This window comes from Microtus oregoni, unplaced genomic scaffold (genome assembly GCF_018167655.1).
Source record: "Microtus oregoni isolate MIOR12 unplaced genomic scaffold, Mior012 000029F_ref0000214, whole genome shotgun sequence".
Taxonomy (NCBI): Eukaryota; Metazoa; Chordata; class Mammalia; order Rodentia; family Cricetidae; genus Microtus; species Microtus oregoni.
Window position 1 is genome coordinate 31,239,822 of NW_024543088.1, and position 25,497 is coordinate 31,265,318.

Here is a 25,497-nt window from a genome sequence, read left to right on the forward strand (position 1 = left end):
AGCCTATATTTTACTGAATGCATACATTTAACAAATAAAGTCTGCTATCTAAATGTCACACCATATCAACTGAATCTGTTCATTTCAAGAGTCAATTTACTGAGCCTGACTGTCAGCTAAAGGAAACTTTCACCTCTATAGCTTCAAGGATGCTTTACGTTTTTTTTTTAAATGATAAGCTAATGTGCTTTTAAAGACAGATTTATTTTGACTTTTATGTACAGTTGTGCACACACGTGCATCTGCAGAGACCAAAAGAAGCCTCAGTTAAACCCCCTGGAGCTGGAGCTACAAGAGGTTATTAACTGCTCAGTGTGATTGCTGGCCTCCAAAGTGCTCCTCAGCAGCGCTCAACTGCTGAGCATCTCTCCATCCCTAAAATCTTTTTAAAAGGACTTTTAATGTTGTTGTTTTTTGCTAGTCACTGTATCAGTTACTTCTCTCATTGTCATTATTAAATACCTGGCAGAAGCAACTAAAGAAAAGAGGGGCTTCCTTGGCTCAAAGTTTTGGAGGGATTTCAGTCCATCACATGGGAAGGTATGTGGGCAGAAGTGTGGAGCATCCGGCCACACTGTGTCCTCAGTCATGACATGGAAGAAAGGGACACAGGTGTTCAGCACTCTTTCTCCTTTTTATTCTATCGGGAACTAGGACCATGCCAATAAAAACTTTGGAGAAACATCTTCACAGACATACCAGAGATGTCTTCTCTATATGAATCTATTGGACTCTCTAAGTCCAATCAACTTGACAATGAAAATTAATTGTTACAGCCAATAAATCAGACAGATTTAAAATTTTCCTTCTCCAAAACGCTGTTAACATACAAAAAAAACCCTAAAAGCAAATGTATTATTTTTAGGTATGCACGTTGGTGCTGCTAGTTTGAGTAGCAGTGTCCACAATGCCATTTACATGCATTTAGCCATAGTTTGCTAAAATGTTGAAAACTAAAGATTTCAGAATGGTAAGCCAACAGCCATCTTATAGTGAATCCATACATTTTGTTTTTAAGATGATCAATGATGAGATCAGGGATGTTTGTAAAGTCAGATTTTGATACTTCTGTGTATTATTAATAATAATAAAGACAGGAACGTACTTTATGAAGTGAGAAACACATTTGAACAGTTTATTACTTTAGTCTACTTGGATCTGCCAAGTTCACTGGCCCCCATACAATAAACATTGGGAATGCACAGAGCTGGTGTAGTTTGCTTATATTTTAGCAGTGCCCACACCGTGCTTATAAATGATTAGCACTGATCTCTATAGTTCTCCACTTCCACAATCTCTGGCTTCCTATGTATTCAGGGTGGAATTCTTTCTTCTTCTTTTCCCTCTCTCTATTGAAGCCATACCAAAGATATAAAAGAAGGAGGAATTTGGCAATCCTGGGCCAAGACAGGTACAATAATGTGCTTCACAAATTAGCATAAAATTAAGGAAACTTAGCATCGATTAATGCATCAGCCAAACTTTCGAATACTAAATGCTTTGGTTTTTCTTCTCTCTTGATGTCCATACATCTAATGCCATTGCATGAGAGCTGTGCAGTTAAAGAGAAAGTTCAGTAGGATATAGTTTATTAAAACGGTGATCTGAGATGTGCAGGTGTTTCTCTCGCTAGTGAAGAATATAATGAAGGTAAGGTTCTTTGATGCAAGGCTCGATATATTGAAGTGCTCTGAATGCTTAGATGGAGAGAGAAGAGAAGGGTCTGCAGCTTTCACCTCTCCATGGTGTTCAGTTTGGAGGACAAAAGGTGATGATGCGGAACAAGCCTGACAGCTGCTCAGGTCATAGTCTGGTCCAAAAGTGTTGTTCTGAAGCTTGCCCAGCCAGCCTGAGTCTCCCTTTAGGGACCTGTTCAGGGCTTTCATAGGCTCTGTTGATGTAGAATCCATTTTTGCCATCGTCTGCATAATCTGTCCTGTTCATGGGAGGCCAGGTAGAGTCTTCTGCCAGCTTCCTCTGCAAGATCCTGTACTGGCTTTTTGAGTAGAATCCAAATTCTTTCTTTATCAACAGCCAGAGCTCTCTATTTTGAAGGATGGCATCCTGAAAAATTTGGGGAGAGGTGACAATGAAATCATTGTGGCTACGTAAGTGAGCCCCTCCCAGCCAGACAGCACTGGAAGTCTGGGTCGCAGGGCTTGCTCTCAGCTGAGCTCAATGCTGCTGCTGCTGCTGCTGTTTCCCCTGGGAGCTGAGATGTTTACAGGCACAGAAACCTGCTGAACACTAGAGGCCTGTGCTTTCTTGAGATTTCCTGGTGAAATCTCGGCTGGGGATTCATTTACAGTTCTTTCACTAGGGGGCTCAAACTAACAATAACACACCAAATATCAGGAAAACAAAACAGAAGAAGGAAGAGATGGGAAGAGAGAAAGGGAAAGGGAGTGGAGGGGACGGGAGGAAAACCAAAGAAACCAAAAACTGAGTTCCACCACCTTGTCACATACAAAGTAACAAATTTTGTTGGTTGAATGAATTAGTCTGTAGCAATCAAATGTTTTTCAAATTTATTTGTATTTATGCATGTGTGTGTGGTGGCTTGGAGGTATGTGTATGTGCCTACAAGTACTGGCTTTGTGGGAGCCTAGGCAGTTTGGATGCTCACCTTACTAGACCTGGATGGAGGTGGGTGGTCCTTGGACTTCCCATAGGGCAGGGAACCCTGATTGCTCTTTGGGCTGACAAGGGAGGGGGACTTGATTGGGGGAGGGGGAGGGAAATGGGAGGCGGAGGTGGGGAAGAGACAGAAATCTTTAATAAATAAAGAAAGAAAAAAAAGAGTCTGCAAAGGGCAGAGGGTATCAGATGAGCTGGAGCTGGAATTACCCAGGTGGTAAGTTGTCTGATAGGCTGTTGGGGCCAAAGTCAGGTCCTCTGCAAGAACAACAAGTACTCATAATCATTGAGTCTCTCTCCTCCCTCAGACTTGTTTTGCTTCTCATCCTTTTGAGTTCCCTTTTCTTCTTTCCTTATGCGATTTTTGCAAATCATACAATTAATCCAATTTTGTATTTTACTTTCTTTTGTTTACACTGATTTTCTGTCATAGACAACTCCTCTGTAATTATACCTTTTAAGACATTTTATCGTAGTTAAGGTTGTAGTTGTATTATCTTTAAAGACTACAGCATTTCTTCAAATTGCAGCACAAGCATTAAAACACACCATTTGAATTATATTTTGCTGTCGTAGATAACACTATTATGAATCTCTTCATACAAATTAGGATTTAAAGCTTTTCAGTCTCATTTAAAAATTTTGATATAAAGGTGGAATTCTGGTTGAAAGAGTACAAGAAATTTACACACACACCTACTTAATCTGATTAGTCTTTTCCCTCAAAGGATGTGCTAATAATTCGAGTCATCTCTCTCTCTCTCTCTCTCTCTCTCTCTCTCTCTCTCTTTAACTCCTTTTAAGAAACACCATCCAATCCTTTTACTGTCTGAATGAGTCATTCAGTGGTCCTGAGTAGAACTATGAGAGGTCCTCCACGGGTAACAGTTGATGACAATTCAAGTGGGTTTCCTTTCTCTCCCAATTAGAGGAGGCAGGCCCTCCTGAAGATGCTGTTTCTAAAGATCTCCTCACATTTCAGAGCTGCTGGGTCACCTGGTCTCCCTTCTAGGTGATGGAGAATAGTCTGGAGTGAAAACAGCGCCTCTTGCAACAAGCATTGGAACTGAATCAGTGTTCAGGAGAAAGACACTAGGGCAGCCTTCACAGAATTTTAAGTCACACTCCAAAGACTTCCTCCCAACAAGATCATGTGCAGTCTTCAAAATGCCTTTACTGATTCTCTTTTGGGAGCTGAGGAAGTTACTGTAAGCAGCAAGTGTAGGTTGAGAGCGGAAACTGAATTTACATAACTACCTTAAAACAATGACAGGAGCCGTGTACTTTACCTCCACAAAGAAGGCCACACAGAACTGGACAAGGGCTGCCACCAGAATTGAAACTCTCCATGACGGGATGGTTGGGATGAACTGTTGAAAAAGGACGGCCATCATTATATATTTTATATTTTACATTTTGAAAAGGTACACCATGCTTGCTATTATTTAGAATTTCTGTATTTGAAATAACCCTGAAGTTGAGAGTTGGTATTGTTTTCTCTACTTCACAGACAGGAAAGCTGAAGGCTGGCCCACCTTGTCCAAAGACTTTCTTAAAGCCAGAATCTAAACTAAAATGGACTCCTCCGGGCCTATGCTCCCTCCATAGCTAAATGGCATCTGTCAGGTGAGCAAGACGCCTTGGCAGTGAAGCAGAGGACACTTCAGAGCTCATGGGGTCCTCTTCATTTAAGCTTTAAAACATGGGGGAGAGGATGTAAAATTAAGTCGTTCTTCTGCAATTCTTACTGTTTATTGTGCTCCTAAGGTAAAAATTAAATTGGAATTCATTGTTTTTTTTTTTCTCCAGCAAAATTCACTTGTGGGTAAAAACAATCATAAGTCATGACAAAAGATTAAGGTTGCTTTGACTGAGTATGACGTTTTGTACAAATGCTACTGGACCCGAATTCAGTGGCTTCATGCAAATCTAACAACCTGTACAAATACTGCAGGGTCACAGACTCACCAGGAAACATCTCAGTTCATTAGACATAAGAGCTACACCCATGGTAGATTGGGAGCTATACAACCCAGTTTCCAATGTGCAGAAAGTTATATGGAATGTGTAGGAATCTAAGGTCTAAAATCTCAGAATTCTCCACCCCCATAGTGTCTAACCTAGGGGTTTTCAACCTGTGGGTCACGACCCTCTGGAGATCGCATATCAGCTATTTAAGTAACCATTCATGGCATCAGCAAAATTACAGTTCTGAAGCAGCAGCAAAAACAATTTTGTGCATGGGGGTGGATCACCACAACCTGAGGAACTGCATTAAAGGGTCCCAGCCTGGTTGAGAACCACGGGTTCAGCCACTCAGATCAAATGCTCATCCTGGGCTGGACTGTTTCAAGGCACTACTAGGTCATTTGTTTCCCTGCTCTGCCTGGGCTTTGAGGAGCATCACATCAGGTGGAAAGCTTCGGAGAAGCAGGATCAGACTCATTGCTGCTCCCACTGTAAATGGGGAAGGTTCTTCTCTGTTGTGAGGAGCGGCAGGCTGCGTCCCGCCACCTGGCTAGCCTTACCCGAAATAATTACATGGAAACTGTATTTTTTGAACACTGCCTGGCCCATTAGTTCCAGCCTCTTATTGGCTAGCTCTTACATATTGATCGCTGTGGGCCGCTTCCCGCCGCCTGGCTCCCAGCTACTGGCTAGCTCTACCCAAAATAATTACACGGAAACTATATTTTTTAAAATATTTTTTAAACACTGCTTGGTCCATTAGTTTTAACCTCTTATTGGCTAGCTCTTATACATTGATCTAACCCATATCTAATATTCTATGTAGCACCACAAGCTGGCTTACCAGGAAAGATCTTAACCTGCGTCTGTCTGGAGTGGGAGAATCATGGCGACTGACTAACTTGGCTTCTTTCTCCCAGCATACTGTTCTGTCTACTCCACCTACCTAATTTTCTGTCCTATCAAAGGGCCAAGACAGTTTCTTTATTTAACCAGTGAAATCAACACAAAACAGAAGACTCTTCCCCCATCACTTTTCCACCCCTGGGCTGGAAATGTACTTGGTTTGGAATTATTCATGCCAATAATTTGGAATTATACAGAGCAGACGTTCATCACTTCTAAATTACTCAGAGCAGCATCTTACTTAGCTTCTGATCCTGAACCGAGCACATCCCGGAGTTCTGTAACTCATACACTATGAAAGGCTCGCCTGAGTTTTCACTTCCTAAGTGTCTCTCCATCGCCTTGCTTTACTGACCTTGTTTAATGAATCTGTCTGAAATGTCCTTTCAAGGAACTTTCAGCGCCTCCCTGTTATTTTGGCAGAAAGTACAAAGCTGGTTGGCTGTCTCGGAGGGTACCTGCCTCCGAGGGTACCTGCCTCCGAGGGTACCTGCCTTCCTTCGTTTCCTCTCTCCACACTCCACAGTCCGGCACCTGACTTTGCTTTGAATACTTTCCTACAGTTCTGTAGAGTCGATCTGTAATGCCAGCCTTTCTTGGATTTTTTTCATATCTGTCACCCCACATTCTTTCCATTTCTAGACCCAAAGTTGTTCTTTGAGAAACAAAAGCTCCTCAGCCCTTTTTCCTAGTGCTGGGGCAGTTGTTCCCAGCAGAAACAGCCTGACCTGGCAAGATCCAGCCTGTGTGTGTGGGCCGGCACCAACCCTGGTTTCTTCCCATGAGGCCCTCACCACTGTCACAGCAACAGTGAGAATTCCTTCCTACATCTCTCCAGCTCTACTTAGATTCTCTTTGATTCTCTTAGACTTTTAAACAGTTAAGCTTGGAGAATTAATTATTATATTAGTGTATTTTTTTCACTGTATTGATAAAATATGGCAAGACAAAGTTTTTAAACAAGATAGTTAAAAACATTATCTTACATTTGGCATGCAAGCATGAATGTGGACTGTGTGTATGTATGTGTGTGTGTGTATGTGTGTGTGTAATGGGACATATATGCCACAAAATACATGTAGATGTCACAGGTCAATATATGGGAGCTGGTTCTCTCCTTCTACCTTGTGAGTCCCAGGGAATGAACTCTCTGGTCATCAGGCTCTGTAGCAGGCACATTTTCTCAACATGTCATCTCTCTGGTCCCAAAAATGTTTTAGGCATTAACACTATAAACATGCTAAAATGATGACACCATTTATATGAAAATGTATGTGAAACGCAGAAACATTTCTCTTCTAGAGAATAAAATTTCGTGGTGTTTAGTGAGTCAGAGAGAATAATGATTGACTTAAGACTGGCAACGCAAGTGCAGCTCTGGCACATCTGAGTCATAATGGATGTATGATGTACAGTACTTACCTCCATTCCACGGTAGATAGCTGGAAAATCCGAGAAGAGAAGGAAAACGGTGAGGCCCACAGCAGATGTCAGCAGAAGTGAGAACAAATCTGCAGACACACAAAACACCATTTTCAGGTGCTAAGAGAATGCCTCGCAGAACTTGGCACATGTTAGCAATCAGTTCGTGTCGGGCAAGTGCTAGGTGGATCTTCCGATGTTTTGAGACATCATCATATGTTTCAAAATATGTTCTAATGTTAGTAAGATAAAGGTGTCATATTAAAAATCTTGCCTCATAAAGATGGAATCAAACATGTTATAGAAACTTCCAGGCAGGACTCATCTTCACTGGGGGTCCCTTGGGTGCAAACATCCTGCCATGACTAGCCCATCTGAATGGTTGGCAGAGAAGCCCTGCACATGATCACACCATCTAGTGAAACACACTCATGTGGGACTCATCCAGTACCCATAGCTTCTTCTTTTTCACTCCCAGGAGAATAAGATACAAGAATCTGCCACTGACATTTAGGGCTTTCCAGTGCCAGGCCAACAGCCTTTCTGAACTCCTCTGCCCGCCTACATTCTGTTCCCTACCAAGAGCTCACTTAGTGCCAAGGGTAGACAATATTTCTTCTGCCAGGGTAATTTCTATTTTCCTGTACTTAAAGAGTCCAATTCACACACCAATTTCCTTCCAACTCCCCAATCCTCCCTTTCAAAGTTTATTTCGTATCACACATCACATTCTGATTTGTATGATCTCAATTGATCTATTAATCGGGCTGCAGTTATTAGGAAGTGACTGCATCTGAGGTTTAGGGACTTTGACTTGGGAAAGGGAAGTTAGAAATAATTATTTGGAGCTGGAGAGTTAGCTCAGCAGGTAAGAGCACTGGCTGCTCTTCCAGAGATCTTGAGTTCAGTTCTCAGCAACGACGTGGTGGCTCACAACCACCTGTAATGAGATTTGGTGCTTCCTTCTGACGTGTGTGCAGGTAGAACATTGTAAAATAATAAATAAATAAACCTTGTTTTTAAAAAAGAAAGAAATGTTCAAAGCTGTGAGTCCTGCTAACAGTTAGTCCTGGTAGGCCTAATTCTTATCAGTAACTGACTGAATCCTACAGATTCAGTGTGTCCTCAGGTTAGTGATCTACAAAGCAGGCTCCCCTCTTTGACTTTAGCCTTGGTTTAAAAAAGGCAATGAAGAAACAAACCGAGTGTCTTCCCTCCATGGTTAGCTGCTGTTGAGAAAGAATGGAGAGGCAAGTAATTTAATAAGCAAATACTGCACAAATACTATTACTTGTTTTCAAATAAAGGAAGGGTTGGTAATGCTCAGACTTGCTTACAGAAGAAAATAAATGTGTACTTTTCCTGTATCTTGTCATCATGAGGTTGAGCCCTCAAACACTGATTAGGAAAGCACGATTTTTGCTATTTCAAGATGAAATCACTCATATAATGCGTCTTAACACCTCTGAAGACTTCTGAATTCTAACCCAAAAGTTTACACTTTGTAATATCATATATTGGGGCAGGAGAGAAAGTTCAGGGTTTAAGAGCATGTACTGCTCTTAAGAAGAACCTTAGTGATCTCTGTCCCCAGCACCAACATAGGGTGGCTCACTACTGCCTGTAAATCCAGCTCCCAGGGATCCAAAGCCCTCTTCTGGACCCCATGGCCACCTTCACTCACAGGTGCATGGACCCTGCCACATACATGTACATATACGTTTAAAAAAAAACAGTGAAAGGTTATGTGTATTAGAATATTTGACCATAAAGCCTTCCCCATTTGGAATTATTAGTTATACCAGCAGGTAAATGTAGCTTGACACAAGTCAGAGTCATCTGAAAGGAAGGAAGTGCAGTTGAGAAAATGCCCACATGAGATCTAGCTATAGCACAATTTTCTTAATTAGTGATCAGTTTTGGAGGGCTCTGCTCATTGTGGATAGTGCCATTCCTGGGCTAGCAGTCCTGTGTTCTGGAAGAAAGTAGGCTGAGAAAGACGTTCTAAGCAAGTCGATCAGCAGCATTCATTCATGGCCTCTGCATCAGCTCCTGCCTCCAGGATCCTGCTGGGTTTCAGTTACTGTTCTGAGTTTCTTCAATGATCTACTACAATTTGTAAGTGTGAGCCAAATTAACATTTTCCTCCTCTTTTGATCATGCTGTTCCATCACAGCCGTGGGTTTCAACCTTCTATTAACACGGTTTCCTCATCTTGTAATGACCCCAACCATAAAATTATTTTTATTCTTCCTTCATAACTGTAATTATGCTACTCTTATAATTTATAATGTAAATATCTGTGTTTTCCAATGATTTAGGTAACCCCTATGAAAGTATCATTGCGACCACTGCATTCCAGCAATAGAAGCCCTAACTGGGATGACCACCAAGCCTAATGACTTGAGGTTAGTCCCCAGAGTTCGTTACCTCCTTCCCATAGATGGCTGTCCTCTGCCTCCACATTACCACTATAGCACACACATGACATCCCCCAACAACTGGATAAAATTATTGTGTCCATCACAAGATACCAGTTTTCCTTTAAACTTCAAGTCCCCATGTTGTAACTGATCTAATTCTAATTCATTACACATGTGTGAAAGTTCCTCGTATTGTATTTACTATTAAAGCACCAGGTAGTGAGAATACCCTGCCTATGATACACTGACCTTGGAAATAAGGACTATAAGAAATAAAGCCAAATGCTCGTTTGTTCGGTCAAAAGTCTAGAGTACTTTTCCAACAGTGCTTCAGAACGGAGGGAACTGATGAGAAACTCAGACATTGACAGGAAATAGAAGACGAGAGGGAGACACCAGCATGATTGCCAATCCTGTGAGAAGACAGTGTTGCCAAACTTGTTCAAGAACCAAGAGAATCTGAGTAATACAATTGGATGAAAGCGCTTTAACAATCACTGCATATTCATAACTTTAGCCAGGAGCCTAACACACACAACACCGAAGCAATTTCTCCAAAGCAGGTGTCGGAGGCTAGGGTGTCTAATCACAGCTATGAAAACAGCCATTTGTGACTGAGTTTAACTGAAACGCGACCCCCCACCCCGTGTACAAATAAAGAAACTTATTAAAGTCTATTGTATCAAAAAGGAAACAAAATGTATGTTTATGAACTATTACAAGAAACAGAAGAAAGAAAAATGAAAGCAAAATCTGACCCCCTTCTCTCAACTCAAGTAAAACTCACTGTTCCGAAAAGTAGTTGGCCAAAGAAGAAACTAGGTCAAACTACTGGTAGGAAAAAATATAAAGGATGGAATCCAAGCTCCAATGACTAGCCTTGAATGCTTTCCTGATCTCATGAAGATGAAGAAACACATGCACCATGAAGTTAACTCAAAACAAATTGAAGGAAAGAAGGGAAAACTAACTCTAATAAAAGAGAAAATCAAAACTATAACAAATTAAAAGCCTGATTGCTACTTTCTTATTAGCCAGTCAAATGAAAAAACATGCATTTAAAGTCAGAAGAAAAAGCAAGGTTCTTAGCGATTTGGATCTGAAACATTCACTAAGAGCTTAGGTTGGAAGGTGTGGTCTCCAGAGGGCATGGTTTCCAGAGGGCATGGCCTTCAGCACAGCATGGAGGTGGCACCTTCAAGGGGTGGGTAGTTAAGGAGGGTCCTAACCTAATCATGAATTATCCCACTGATAGGCTCACAGTTTAATGACCTATCACAAAAGTAAGAAATTGAGACAGTGAGCTTTTGAAAGGTATATTTTTGTCCCTGGCTCATCCCACCTCACTCTCCCCAACCCCACTCCAGCCCGGCCATTTCCTTCCTTGCCTCCCTGTACCCCCATGCCCCAGGTAGCCCACGCTTGCTCTCTTTCCTGCATCCTGACCTACAAAAGATGAGCAATTTCACTCTACCACGTATTCCCTGTCATTATCTCTCCTGCACTGAAGTCCCAGACACAACAGAGGCAAGCAACCACAGATTAAATTTAAAAATTAATTTTTTTGGTATTTTGTCACAGTGAAAGCTGGTTAATACATATATACATATAACCAGGACAACAGTAATGGTCACAGGAAGTGCTTAGTACTTTAAGAAAAAAATCCTGCCCCAAATTGTATGATAAAGTTTGATAATATCAATGAACTGGTATTAATGGTATAAAATTAAATGGCATTATTTTAAGACAGTATGCCCCAAATCAATCTTTAAAACACCTTTTCAGAGGAAGGATTTGCAGCCAAGTAATTTACTGCTAAATTTTTGCAAGTTGTCAAGGAAAACTTTTTTTCTTTTCTTATAGAGAAAAGAAAAAGTCAAGTTTTTCAGAACAAAACTTCTGAAAAATACAGCATGAAATGTAGTTCTCCAAAAAGCTACAAAATTCAATTTAGCAAAAGTTTATTCTACTACAGCTAAGTAGGATTTTCTCAAGAATATGAGTTCATAACAAAATTATTAAAATAACTCGTGTAGCTCGGGATAAGGTACAAAAAGAGTATTCATCTTGGTAGAAAATGGAAAGTCATCTGTTGAAGTCTGTCTGCTAGATCGGATTTTAAAATCTCTCTCGACTAATGCTAACAGAGGAATATTTTCTTTATATAATAGGAGCGTTCCACAATGATTTCACCAACAGCCCAAAACATATTTATGAACAGTTGAAGAGACAAATCCTACAAGTGTTATTATAAGGTGTCCATTTATCTGTTAGCCTTGATATGATCTAAATTGTCCCCAATTCTGGATTCCATTCATTAGAAAACATAGGAAGATCTTTAGGTGTTTGAAAAGAAGAAGGAACACTCGTGTTTGCAGTCACTATCACTGTTTTTCTGAAACACAACTCAAGGTAACAACAAAGGTTAGGAAGGATTCTGGGTAGAAAGCGAAAGTGATACCGCACCCTTCCCATGTCACGGTGACATTCAGTTCTACATACAACTGGAAGATGTGACTCACAACACAAGCAAAAGAAAACAGGATTCGTTCTCAAATGTACAGCTCTGATAGTGGAGAGAACTCCAGATATTCATGGATAGATAAAAGAAATGTGGATAAAGGTGGGGTGTGCTATGTTCTGCTTGTGACATGTCCCCATAGGCTCACACGTCTGAACTGGGTCCCAGCTGGTGCACACTCCTGTGGAAGGTTGAGGAACCTTAGGGAGGCAGCGCACCCTGGGATCAGCAGGAGTAGGCCTTGAGAGGCATCTGAGGAGGCCTGACTCCTGTCGTCTTTGCTTCCTGACTGTGAACACATACGACCAACCACTGCATGCTCCTGCTATCGTGCCTTCCTCGCCACGCTGAACTGCATCCCCCAAATTTTTGCACAGACAAGCGCCTCCTCCAGTTTTTGGTCACATCCTTGGCCACAAGAATAAGGAAATAAGAAGCAAATGTGGAATGCTCCTGTGCGGGAAGATTAAATTATATAAATCCATAAATTCTTCCCAAGGTGTGAAGACCCCAGGGGAGAAATGTTGAAGCTGAACACATTATTCTACAATCCATCTGGAAGAAAATACGGGAAAGTGGGATGCTGTAAAAAATGAAGAGAAATGAGAGCCTACCACCCACATGCTGCTTATTAAATACACCAGGAAGCGATAGTTGGTAAAGTGCCACTGCACACAGGACCAGTGAACTAGAAAAGCCAGTGTGAAAGCAGAGCCGTTCTACACACATGTGTAATATGTGCAGGTAACACAAAGGTACAGTATCTAATACAAATTATCTAGAATTAAACAATAACTTACATGAACATAGATATGATGAGGCTGGTATTACTCTCAGTGGGGGAATAAGTGAATGAAAGGAATATTAGATATTCAATAGTATAAAAATCTGCTAGAAAAATTAAGTACTTGGGTAGACTAACTTGACTCACAGTAAACATACCTCACTGTATTAAAATTTAAGAAGCATTAAAATAAGTAAGTTTAATCTGTTCTGTTTTGTAATTAGTGAAACCTTTCTGTGCATAAAGGCAATGAGAAAAAAAACAACTACATACAGATAAATAAGGAAAGTAGCAGAAACCTAATATGAAAATAGATTAAATGGACACGGACCAGTCAGAGGCAACATGGTTAATCGTAGAGATCTCTATTTCTCTTCATTGTTGATAAAAATCCAAATTAAAGCTAAATTAAATACCATGCTTTAAAAAGTCTTATCAGATCAGCAAAAGTTTGATTTTAGTAAGCATTTCTTATTGGCTATACTATTACAAAACAACTAAAAAGCAACAATGAAAATTGCTACAAATATTCTGAAATCAATGTGAATCATATCTCAAAAGCTGAAATATTTATTTTCACCTGATTTCGCCAAACAGTTATGCTGGTTTTCTTAAGGAAACTGGAGATCAGTTGAAATGATTTATAGGAGATTTGTTTCGCTTTTTCTTTAATGCTTTGTAACCCAAACTGCTTCAGATTTGCCGTGTAGCCCAGAATGACCTTGAACTCCTCTTGCCTCTACCCCCTACACGCTAAGATTGTAGGCATGTGACACTACTCCTAGCTTTATGTGGTACTGGGGACTAAACTCGGGGTTTTGGGCATGTGAGGCGAGGATTCTAGTAAGTAAGCTACATACACTGCCTGGCAGCATGAGTACACTTTGACGTGGAATTACTTAACAATGCTGACATGGCAAAGCCAGCTGTGTGGTAGACAGATGTTCATGCACCTGAACTTCCTAAGGCTCTGCTTGAACTGTCATAATCACTAACAGTATCTGCTTCTGCTTACAAAGGTGTAGAAGGACACATTCTGGATAGTTTGTTTACCTGACTATAGATCTTGATTGTAGCTTCCAACACCTTGGGCTTTTGATTTGGATTTGCCTTTATTCTACTTAGAGAAATGTATTGGAGAAGACAGCATATATTATACATGTGAGGACATTCCTATGTGTTTCACCAGGCCCTTTTCATAAAATGCTTTATTTAGTTCTTACCACAAGACTGAAGGTCATACAACATTTCCATTCTACACATGAGGAAACGGGCGCATGAGAGACTCAATGCAACTGTCCCGGCTTTATGAAGCTTCTAAGAGGTTTTGTGAGTTCCTTAAAAGCCTTCTACAAAATCTCTCAATATATAAGCTTGTGTGTCGAATGACTCTTGATGACTCATTTGAACATTTAATAATATCTGTATATCCTCAAATGAGCAGGTTTCTGCCCTTGGGTGCTCTCTCCCATCTAAGGCCATTTAATTGGGTTTCATGCTAGAAAGATGCAACATCTCATTTGCTGGGAAACTATGACTCGGAGAAGGAAATGGGGTCAGAAAAGGACTCAGAACGAAACTTTGCACTTTGTACACTTACAGTTTGTGTAGATGGGTTTCCGAAATGGCTTTCCCTTAGAAAATATAAACGCTACTGAGATACAGTTGAAGGTGATGATGGGCCACAAGGTAGTGCTCTCAAAACTTAGAACGGAAGCAGGAACCAAAGTTGCGTTTCCAGTCCAGTTTTGTTCCACACTCATATTGGTTGAGAAATTACTTTGGTTGGTCAGGAAGCATTCACTACGAAAGAATTGCCAGCATTTATGAACATTTTCCATACTGCCTTTAAAAAAATCTATCAGATGACAATATAATTTAATTACTACCAGGTGACTTCCGCTTTTAACCTGTACCTGTTGGTGGCTGACAGGACAAGTCATGTTTACTTCTCATAATGACAAAGCAGAAATAAAATTCCGAAGAAATTAAAATTATCTCCTGTCTGTCCTCCAAGAAGAACAAAAAATATGTCTTGAGAGGCCTTAGGTGACAATTTCTAGGGAAATTGCTGTCAAATCAAACAGTAAATGTACCATATGGAAAAATGTGTATTTACTTGTCTGATGGTGTGCTTTTGTGTGTGTGCGTGTGTAAGTATGTGTGTGTGTGTGTGTGTGTGTGTGTGTGTGTGTGTGTGTTTAGGCTTATGTGCTTATTGTGGATATTTATGTGAATGTGTATACGTATGTATATGTCTGTGTTGTGTATATTTGTGTGTGTATATTCTCTTTTATTTTTTGATGTAAGCCTCTTGATTTGCATCCTGAGCTGTTTCCCTGCTCCACTTTCTCCTCGGAAGCTAAAGGATTGTAGTAAAGACCCAGCATAGTGTGTCTGATCGTGAGGTATCTCTGGCTCTAGCATACTAACAAGGTAAGCTCAGACTACTCAGTCTCACTTAGAAGACTTGCATATTCTGCCCTCAACCTATCTGGTCTTATCTTTTCCAAGTCCCCTACTAAGACCTCTTATTCTGCTAACACAATAACGGCTCTTCCCAAACTACTACAGAAGTTTGAGATGGATGTACTGTTCCCATTAATTACAGTTTTTATTTATTCTTCACCCCTCATTATATGTAACTCTGGATGGGAATTAGTTCTAGTTCCCTTCCCCTGTTCTTTCCTCTTGTTGCATTTAGCTCATTATTTTGTTGAGTTTTTTTTTTATTTCACCCATATATTACGAGTCTCCTTTGTGGTTTTTGTATTAATTTACAACAATTTCTATCATAATGGGATCATACAATATTTACTCAGCAAAATATGTCTTTAAGATCTAGGCTTTGTGAGCTCTGATTGACCTATTTGCCGTGCTCTTCTTTATTACAATGACGAAACCTGAAAATTAGTTCTAGTTGACTTTCTTGTTTAGTTTGAAACTTTTAAATTACTTTTCATCTGTTTATAACTTATTTTCCAAATAACTCAAGTGTAAGATGACTTGTTCCACTTCTTTCCTTGCTTCTTTCTTCCTTCTACCTCCTTCTCCTTCGCCACTGCCACCTTCTTCATCATCGTCGTCTTCTTTTTTCTTCTCTTCCCTTTCTCTTCTTCTTTGCTGCTGCCTTCCTCTTTGTCATCATTGTCTTTGTCTTCTTTTTCTTCTTTATCTCCTCCTTCTCTTCCTCCTTCTTTGAAATATCAGCTGCTTAGGTTTATGTCAACTTGACACAAGCTAGAGTCATTTGGAAAGAGGGAACCTCAATTGAGAACATGCCTCTCTCGAGTTTGCCTGTAGGCAAGCCTGTGATACATTTTCTTGATTGGTGATAGACGTAAGAGGGCCCAGCCCATGGTGGTGATGCTCTTGGCAGATGGTCCTGGATGGTGGAAGAAAGCAGGCTGAGCCAGTCACGAGGAGCCAGCCAGTAAGCAGCACCCCCGCATAGGTTTTGTTTCAGTTTCTTCCTCTAGGTTTTGCCAGATTCTGCCAGTTCCTTCCCTGACTTCTCTCAGGAATAGAGTGTGATCCTAGGACAGTAAACAGAAAACAAGCCCTGTCCTCTCTTTTAGTCATAGTCTTATGTCACAGTAGAAAGCCTAACAAAGTGAGAAAGTGTCTTGCTACATGGCCAAAGTTGGTATTGACCTCATAATCTTCCTGCCTCAGACTTCTAAGAACTGGGAATATAGGTACGCATCACTATGCACAGCCAGGTTTAATTTTTAATAGGTTGGGGTTAATATGATTTATAAATGTGCTTTGTATATAGTAGGTGTTCAGTTTGCTAAATGATATTTGCAAAGATCCAGCAGTCATAGTCTTGATATGGGTGGGTCCATAGGCTAGAGGCCCTGAATCTCAGAGCTTAACACCAAAGAGTTTGAAATTCTGTCCAATCACATTGCAGATGAAGAAGGTGAGCGCTGGTGTGAGGCAAGGAGTGATAGACCCAGGGCCTATCACTCCTTGATTTCCTGGCCATGCTGCAGTGGCTCTATCCTGCTTCCTCCTATTTCCAATCACAGCTGTACTTCTCTGCGTATATTTGCTCCAAATGAGGGGGACATTTGGTTCTGAAACTTTGTGGGGCTGTGTATTCCAAGTCACAGTTGAATTGCTGACATGGGAGTCCGAATGAAGATCTTACTTGTCACTTGCTCCGTTCATGTTTCTGTGCTCTGGGGATCTGATGCCAGTAGGCTCATAGTGGAGAATACAGCTTGAGTTAGGAAAAGGAAATCCTGAGTTTCCGTATTGCCTATGGCTGTTCCCACACTACAATAGCATCATCAACTAGCTGCCAGGAGATCCTCCACCTCAGAAAGCCTGTGATGATCTTCCCTGACTCTGTACAGGAGCACTTACCAAGACTTGGTCTGCCTGAAATCCATGCCCCAGGGAATGGACACATTCAGGCATCTAACTGTTAGATCATCTCATCAGCAACCATGGTGACAAACTTCCCCTGCAAACTCCACGTGCTCACCCAGCATGCCACCCATTAAATGCATTCTGTTCTATCATTTATGATTTGCAGTATGAAAGTATGGTTTTATTTTTGTTGCTATCAATTTAAGTAATGTCAGGGTGCACTGCTTACATCCCTTTCAGAATGGAAACCTAAAGGAATGGACTCACCTGTACCGATAGGCTTCGCAATACCAGGGCTGCTGCTTCACAGAGAGAAAGGCAGACACCAGCACAATGCAGGTGAAGCAGGAATTCAGGAAGACTGAGAGCAGCAGCTGAGGAGAAAGCAGTTGTCCTGCTGGTCTGTATGGAGCCAGTTTCGGGTAGGCATGATTTATGCTCACTGAAAAACAGGTATATGTTTTTCCTTTAGAATTTCGTTTTTGAGGCTGAAAGATGAGATGCATAGCCTCTTGAGTCTTTGAGTAAGACTCAGCTTGAGAAAGCACCAACTGCATGGTTACACCTACACCAGCCATTACGTCATCGCACATCCATTTCTACGAATCTTGGTCTCCTCTGTGCTTTGGTTTTACTTTCAGAAGTAAAAGGTAAAGGACTGATAGGCCCTGTAATTGACTACACGTTGCTCATATTTTTCCTGTGGATCCAGCAGAGATGATACATAGAGCAAGATGAGCAGTACCATCCTAACTAATCCCTGTATGGTAATTAAAAGAAAGCATCCACTCTGCTCTTCAACCAATGGTATCCAAGCACTTCAATGGGCCAGGCACTGTGATAGATCTTCCGCTGTGCCTGTCTCCTTTCTGGATACACATGTCAGGGGGAATTGCTGATGCATGTTCCATTTGGTCTGGTACAGGAGGCAGGCTCATAAAAACCTTGTTTTCTGATAATAAAGCTAAAACATATTGCATTTTCAACCCTAGGGTTTGACATTTAAACTGATTGGAAATACAAAAAAAGAACATATAATTTTTTAATTATGACTCCATCCTTCGTAGATGCTTGGTGCTCTAACAGACCAATGAGCATGGAATGGTGCTCTGCCTTTCAGGACAGAGCAGGAAAAAGGCATGGAGAGTTACCAATTCAGACCATCTCATTTAAAGATTTATGTAAGTCACGCTTTAATCTCGGTGTTCAATATGTCACCTCATCCCTTTCTCAGCTTTTCCATTTTAATAAATTAGAGCACGTGTACTCCAGTTTATGTTCATGGGGTGTGGAGGTAAGGTAGAAGGGAATTGATGTAGACTTTGGGATAATAACACTGTGCAATAGATTTCTGTTCACTCTGGGATAACAATGTATACTCTCTGGTACTTGACTTTTTCATGTAGAGTAAGAGTATGGTGTAATGAGTGCTTCTCAAAGGCCCTCCCAACTAACTCGTTCTAAAGCTCCTCTATGACTACCCAAGGCATCACTGTTACATCCCAGTGTTTTCACAGCAGGGGGTTAGAGGCTGGGAAATATGCAGGGCCTCTTATTCTGACTTCCCAGCGCTAAGTCGAGTGGATACACAGAAACTATGTTTATTACCAAGGAATACGATGGGCACAAAGGTACTAATTTTGAGTACAGTTTGGTCCTGTATTATCCATTTAGCAGAATAGTGGTAGTAAGTTTATCCTGGGTTCTGTGAGTTCCTCAACCATCAATTCTTAGCCATATTTACAGTATCAGGCACACATTTCTTTCTGTTTAATTATAAGCAGAAAGTGGTTGGTTACCTCTGTAACATTTGTGACACTATTGCACTCATGGACAATTCTTGCAATACTAGTTATTTCTGTGCTTCACAAAGTTCACAGCTGACGAAAATCTATTGATGACGTTTCCCTCCTTAGCCTACATAGCACTTTCCAGTACTGAGACAGATAGCTAACAAGGAGGAAGCTTCTTTGACTGTATCAATTTGATTTTCCTATGTCCTATGTGTTGTGTCTTCAGCCACAAGGTCTTACCATCAAGTTGTGGTGGGAAACTAGGGCAATGGCCATAGTTTAGGTTGTTTGGGGGTAGCTGTTGGACACTCCTATTGAACACTATGTTTTTATAGGGCAACTTCTTTATTTATCTTTTAGGAATGCTATCACTTATGTAGGGTAACTTCAATACTTCTATACAAATATATATACATGTATTATAGAATATGAATATATATGAAGCTTATAAAAATAGTGTGTTTGCATATGTCTTTTTCAAACCTCTTCAGTGTTAATTATCCCTTCTTCTACCCCCTTTTTTTTTCTCCTGTCAATCCAGCCTATACCTTCCCTTCTCATCAGTCCTCCTCAGAGAAATGTATCTGTGCAGTGGATGGTTGTTAACTCAGAAACACATATTGATCAAAGTGCAGAGAATAAGTGGCATGATTCACCCACAAAAGGGACATCTCTATTCTGCCACTCACAAGGTTCAGGGAATATGACAGAAGAGGGTGATTGAAAGATTGTTAGAACCAGATGCCCGGGAGGACCAGACTGAAACAATGTCATTTGGACATGACTGGACCGCTGCACTAATGAATTTATAGCAGCTCTGTCTGCTCTATAAATAATATATAATGACATAAGGCCAAACAAGCCAGCATTACAGCATGGAGAGAGGAGAAGCCCATGAGACCACACCCATAATCAAAGAGGTATTGACAGTTTGCTATGACTTCTGATGAAGTCAGGTTTTTTTTTTTAATGGTGGTGCCTACTGTAGGTGGACCATGCTCCAGCAGATGATCCCACACCCATGGGTATGTGGGCAGCATAAATTGGAATTGATGGGTTATTGTTTTAATAGGACACAAAGTTGGAAGGTGGAAGATGAACCTCACAGGTGCCAAGGATAGGGAGGAAATATAATAAAATGACATTCTATGAAGCTGTCAAAGAATTAATAAAAACATTGTTTTAAAAAAAAAGACAATGACAGACTTGTATCCCTAGATTCTAAGATACATCCTCTGAATCCTTGACATTTTCTAGCTGACAGGAACATCTTTATTTTCATAATGGGCTCTAACAGTTTATGCTAAGATGACTAATGCTAGGATCTGGGGAGATAACTCAGTAGTTAAAGAATGCTTGTTGTTCTTGAAGAGGACAAGAGTTCAGTTTCCAGAGTGGTTCACAACTCTCTCTAACTCCAGTTGCAGGGGATATGATTCTCTTCAGACCTCTGTGGGTTCAAGGCACACATGTGGTGCAAATACATACAGACAGACAAACACCAATACACACACACAATAAACCTAAAAATAGCTTTTAAACGATGATTGTGGTTTTGAAGAGAATTAGAGCTAACAATGTCATGCAGAAATGCAGCTGGCCACAGCACTATAGACCACCAGTAAAGCTGGGGCTTCAGGCAGAGTATCTGCTTGACCTGGAAGAGGAGAAGAGCTGGAGATTGAGCTCAGCCTCGTGGCAAATGATTCAGTCAGTTGTGTTAGATGATGGAACCTCAGTATAAACTGCTGTGGAAACTTAGTTGAACTCCGGTTGCCAGAGTACATTATCGCACGTGTGTGTGCAAGAAAGATGAAGCAGCTGGATTTTGCAACAGAATAACAGTGGAAGAAACCTTTAGGACCCCTCCCAGAGTTTGTCCCATGTATCTCCCCCCTTGGCTAATTCTAACTTGTATCATTTTTCTATGAATAAAACCATGATAATAAATACTACACTGTGTGGGCTCTGGGAATCAACAAATTATTGAATACCGGATGATGGGTAGTGGAGCTCCTAAATTATAGATAGCTAGTCAAAATTCAGATGACTTAGGAGCTCCAAATGATGGCCCTGGGGTCTGGAGTGAAGCCATTCTTGTGGTTGTGTCCTCAGCCTGTGATATCTGGTCTAACCGTGGATAGCTGGTGTCAGACGTGGCTATTGGAGTGCACTGAGAAGTGGACGGTGATCATATAATGTGCATGGTCATATGAGTGCTCATACAATGTGGGCAGTGCTAAAGCATGTGCAGCCATCTTGCTTCTAAGTCACAGAAGGCAAAGGCTGCAGTGCTTAGGATGCCTTTTACATGTCACCATCTGAGATGCAACTATCAAGTTCATGAGGAGGCTGTGGGCACCATCACAGCTCTGGGCGATGTCCCCTTTCTCAGACATCGCCTTTCTCATTGATGTACTCTCCCACACATGCTCAGTACAGTCTCTGCCTCCCTCTTCATCACAAAAACCATAGGAGATTGGGTAACGGGCTTGATAGAGATGGCATTTCATTGGGGTTTGCTGGTCATGGCGATGTTAGTATTAGTTTCAAACAATCTTGCATGGCTCACAATGTCAGGTTCTGCCAGGCTCTGCTGAAAATACTCTGTCTGGCCCTTCACAGTGGCCCTAAAATGAGAAAGGCAGGTTTGATCTGAGCTCAATTTCATTGAAATAAGTTATTTCCAGTGTAAAGCATAGCTGAGAAACCTAGATCAGCTGAATGACAGTCAGCATCTAGGCCCATAAACTGGGAGAGAAATTGCTTGGTGACATAAGTCACTGAATTTGGGGTGAGTTGTGATGCTGTGATGTTGTAGCACCAACTGGTTGTTATTTTTACACTGGGTATTTTAACATTTTTTGCATCAGAGATTCCTAGTATTTCTAATAAGAAGTCTGTATTCCTGGTTATTAGAAGAAAATGGGGCACCCATTAAACTGCAGAGATTGTGCCAAGTGATTTTATAAGTATTATCTTTGTTTACTTAAAAAGCAATGCAAAATAGGTAGGTTTCGCAGATGAATAAACAAGTTAAAGTAGATTCTCTTTCTTAAGGAAACAGTGAATAGCCCAGCAATGATGTGAACACAAGAGAGTTTGATCCTAAAGCCTGTGGTCTCTGAATGCACTATTTACAACAGGATGGATTTTCTAAGTTTAAGAGAACACAGTGGGATACCTGAACCAGCCTGGAGAGCAGCACGGTTTATAACCAGGCAGGAAAATTATGAATTGTCCAGATTTTCTTAAAGTGAAGATGATAACATTTGTTATTCAGATTGTATGCCGAAAAACGCAAGCTTATGAGATAATATATTTCACCTAAAATTAGTTGTTTCCTTTTCTGAGCTCACCCAGTGTGCTATTCATGTTGGTATCCTACCGCAGGATGTTCTACAATAAACTATATTGTTCACACATGCGACCTTGCAGTCTGTGAACTCCCTGCAAGAGAAACCCCGCCTTGTTCCACTTTTATCTCTAACTAAACCTCACATTGAGCCTGCTACAGGGAAGAAATTGCCATTTCAAATTATGCTCTTTAATTGTTCAAAATCATTGGATGCATATATATTGGAAATTATACATTATAATTCATGTGCTCCAAATTTCAAGGTGACTGTAAATCTATAAGCCAAGCTCTGAGTGTTCCTCATGAGATTCCCAGGTTGTACGTCTCCCACAAGAGTCTCCAAAGGATCATACACAGAAAAGGTCACTGCCATTCGATGAGGTTTATGTAAAAGATGCCAGTGTATGATGGACGGATGCCTTCTTAACCTAATTGTCTCCATGTGGCCTCCTCCTATCTACTGAGATATGTCGTCTTACTGGACCAGGCTGGATCCTATCATCAGCTACTGCAATGACTGTCTTAAAACCGTGCTACATCAACATTCTATCTATTCCAAAGGCTTGCTGAAGAGACAGTGAACGTTTGAGATCATTAGCTGTGGGCGAGAGGGGGAAGGGGACAAACAAAAATGGTGATGCTTCTGCTGGAGCATCATCTCTTAGGACATTGGCCATGGTGGTGATGAGAGGACAAGAAATTAAAACTGTAAGCTAGGCTGAAGAGGAGAGAGGGGATGGCTTGAGAATAAAGGGATCCCATTGTTGACCCGTTAGTGTGAAAGAAATATATTTTTATCACCTCCTTCCTTTGTGTTTTTGATGTAGTCTCGCTAGATCTCATAGAAGGCGGCAACTGTATTCCTAAGTTCAAACTTGATTGTGGACTAGAGTCAAATTGGACTGCACAGTGTGCATTTTCTCATTGACTTCTCCTGATATCTCTTCTTTTTCTTTACTGTATCATATCTTGTATTATTAGCTGCATATGCTCCAACCTCTGGGATCTTTGGCAAGTTCTTTAAGAAATAGTAATTTCCCTGAGTGAAATGGCCCTGCCAGGTTCTGTAGTTCAGCTAAAAGGATGCTGATGGAAGGCCCATCACAGTACATGGAACTCACGGCGTGCTGAATGGGCTCACAATGAGCCCTTCTTTTCCACCTTTTGGGAAGGTTGGCCATCTTGGTAAGCGCTTGAGAAGAATCAAACTGTGTTCAACAAGGTTGGTTTCTTTAGAAACTGAAAAACATGAGCCACAGTTCTAACCTTGCTTCAGAATTGGATGGAGTTAATCTGGGATTTTCTGCACTCACCTGCATGATATTAGTTGTGGAACAGACTAACATGGAGGTGGGGCCACTGCAACCCTTTCCATGGTACTGCCCTGCTGACTCTCATCCCAACTGTTGGCCCTGTGAAACTCAGTGTCTCTTCAGAGCACTGGCTCAGCTAGAGACTAGGGTGGCTTGGTTCAGGGCCATAGCTTCCTCAAGGAGAAGAGTTTCTCAGAAGGTGATAGCTCCGACACTGTCTTATTAGGACAGTAGCATCTTATTCAATGACCAACAATCATGCAGCAGGTTCAGTCAACAGGCCGAACCCTGAGGAAACCTGGGACAGTGAGGGTAAAGGCAAGAAGCAGCTATTTTTGCTTGTTCATCCCCCTTTGCTTTCAGACATTCTGTTTTCCTATTCCCATAAGCTTAGCCATAGCTCAGGTAGATCTTTTCCTGGTCGGTATAGGGTGTTGGAATGATCTCACCTTTTGATGTGAGAGACCCAGTGCTTGGCTGCATCTATGATTCCATTGCTTTTCACCTTACTTCAGAGAATGGGGGAAGCCAGGTGAAAAGCTCTTACTTAACCTTAGTTGCTGTTTCCCTCCTGGTAGATGTTCTCTAATGTGGCAACTATCTAAAATTAGGCAGTCTGCACAGGGCTCACTGGTGGGTTCTACAGGGCTGCCCTGTGGACTGGTATGGACTGGTGTGCATGGTAATCACATCTGGACTCATGTGGATGGTAATCCCATTTGGACTGGTGTGGATGGTAATCCCATATGGACTGGTATGGATGGTATTCATATCTGGATTAGTGTGAATGGTAACCCCGTTTAAACTGGTGAGGATGGTAATCCTATCTGGACTGGTGCCGATAATAATCACATCTAGATTAGTGTGGATGGTAATCACATCTGAACTAGTGAGGATGGTAATCCCATCTGGACTGGTGTGCATAGTATTCACATCTGGATTACTATGAATGGTAATCCCCTCTGGACTGATGTGAATGGCAATCTCTCCCTCTGACTCCTCAGGAATGTTTTCTTCTAATATCTCCTGGAATACACACCGTAAAGACCTGTGCAACCTGCCCCATTGGGCAGCTTCTTGCTATGATGCTTCCAGCCTGAAAAGTTCTGTGGCTTTCCCTTTACCTACAAGATAATTGATACATGGCTTCCATTCATGGCTCTCCTCTCTCTCCTTCTTATTACTATGAAGGGGGGGGGGTGGGCAAAACAATACCCCCTCAAAATCACCCAGACTTTCCTAAAACACTTCCTACAACTCTCTTTCCTTGATTGTGGCAATCCTGAGAGGAAGCAAGATTTCATACTTCTCCTTTCAGTTCTCCTTCATAACCACTGCTACAGCTTTTCATGGATTCAATATTCAGGTAATGGCTAGAGGGGGAATAGTTTTACAATGGAAGGACCAATAAGGATCTCTTGAAAAGGTACTGTATAGATATCGCCATCATCTCTCTTCATGCTCAGTGGTACTACCATTCATTGCTCTCAAATCTTTAGGTAAGGAAGCCTGCACCCAATAGAAAAGCATCATTCAGCACCTGCCCACACCAACATTCTCTTCTTACTCTGTGTTAGACATGTATAGACTTCTGGGGCATAAGATGCTGATGGCTCAGGTTTAGAGTTTAGTTGGGGAGGTTAGATTCATGAGTTGAAGAAGCACAAATTCAAATTAAAGAACGGCCTGATGGCATAGACTTAGGAAGACCAGAGAAAGGAGAGTTGGTTGTTTTAATGATGATTAGAGAAGAGAGAGAAGAGAGAAACAAGTGGTGGCTTCAAAGGAGAAACAGGATCCACTCTAACCCTAGAAATATGGGAAGATTTCAAAAGTGCTCGGGACTATGAGATGTCTCAGTGGTTAAGAGCGGGTACTGCTTACTGATAGCTCATGGGTACTGTACTCACACACACAATACCTTCCCAAGACATACACATGCTTTGGTATTTTTAAAGAGTCTTTTACTCAAAGAAGGACATTTCCAGTGAA

General features: G+C 41.2%; 1 protein-coding gene across 1 annotated transcript in view; it reads right to left on the reverse strand.

Annotated features, from left to right (window-relative positions):
- Positions 1-739: 739 nt before the first annotated feature.
- Positions 740-25,497, reverse strand: part of Atp13a5 (ATPase 13A5) — a 121,729-nt gene continuing 96,971 nt past the window's right edge. The window contains exons 26-30 of the mRNA XM_041677977.1: positions 17,309-17,483; positions 14,262-14,464; positions 6,934-7,022; positions 3,927-4,007; positions 740-2,064 (exon numbers count right to left, since the gene is read on the reverse strand). Coding sequence (XP_041533911.1) covers positions 1,804-2,064; positions 3,927-4,007; positions 6,934-7,022; positions 14,262-14,464; positions 17,309-17,483 — 809 coding nt within the window. The 3' untranslated portion in view covers positions 740-1,803. The remainder of the gene's footprint in view (positions 2,065-3,926; positions 4,008-6,933; positions 7,023-14,261; positions 14,465-17,308; positions 17,484-25,497) is intronic.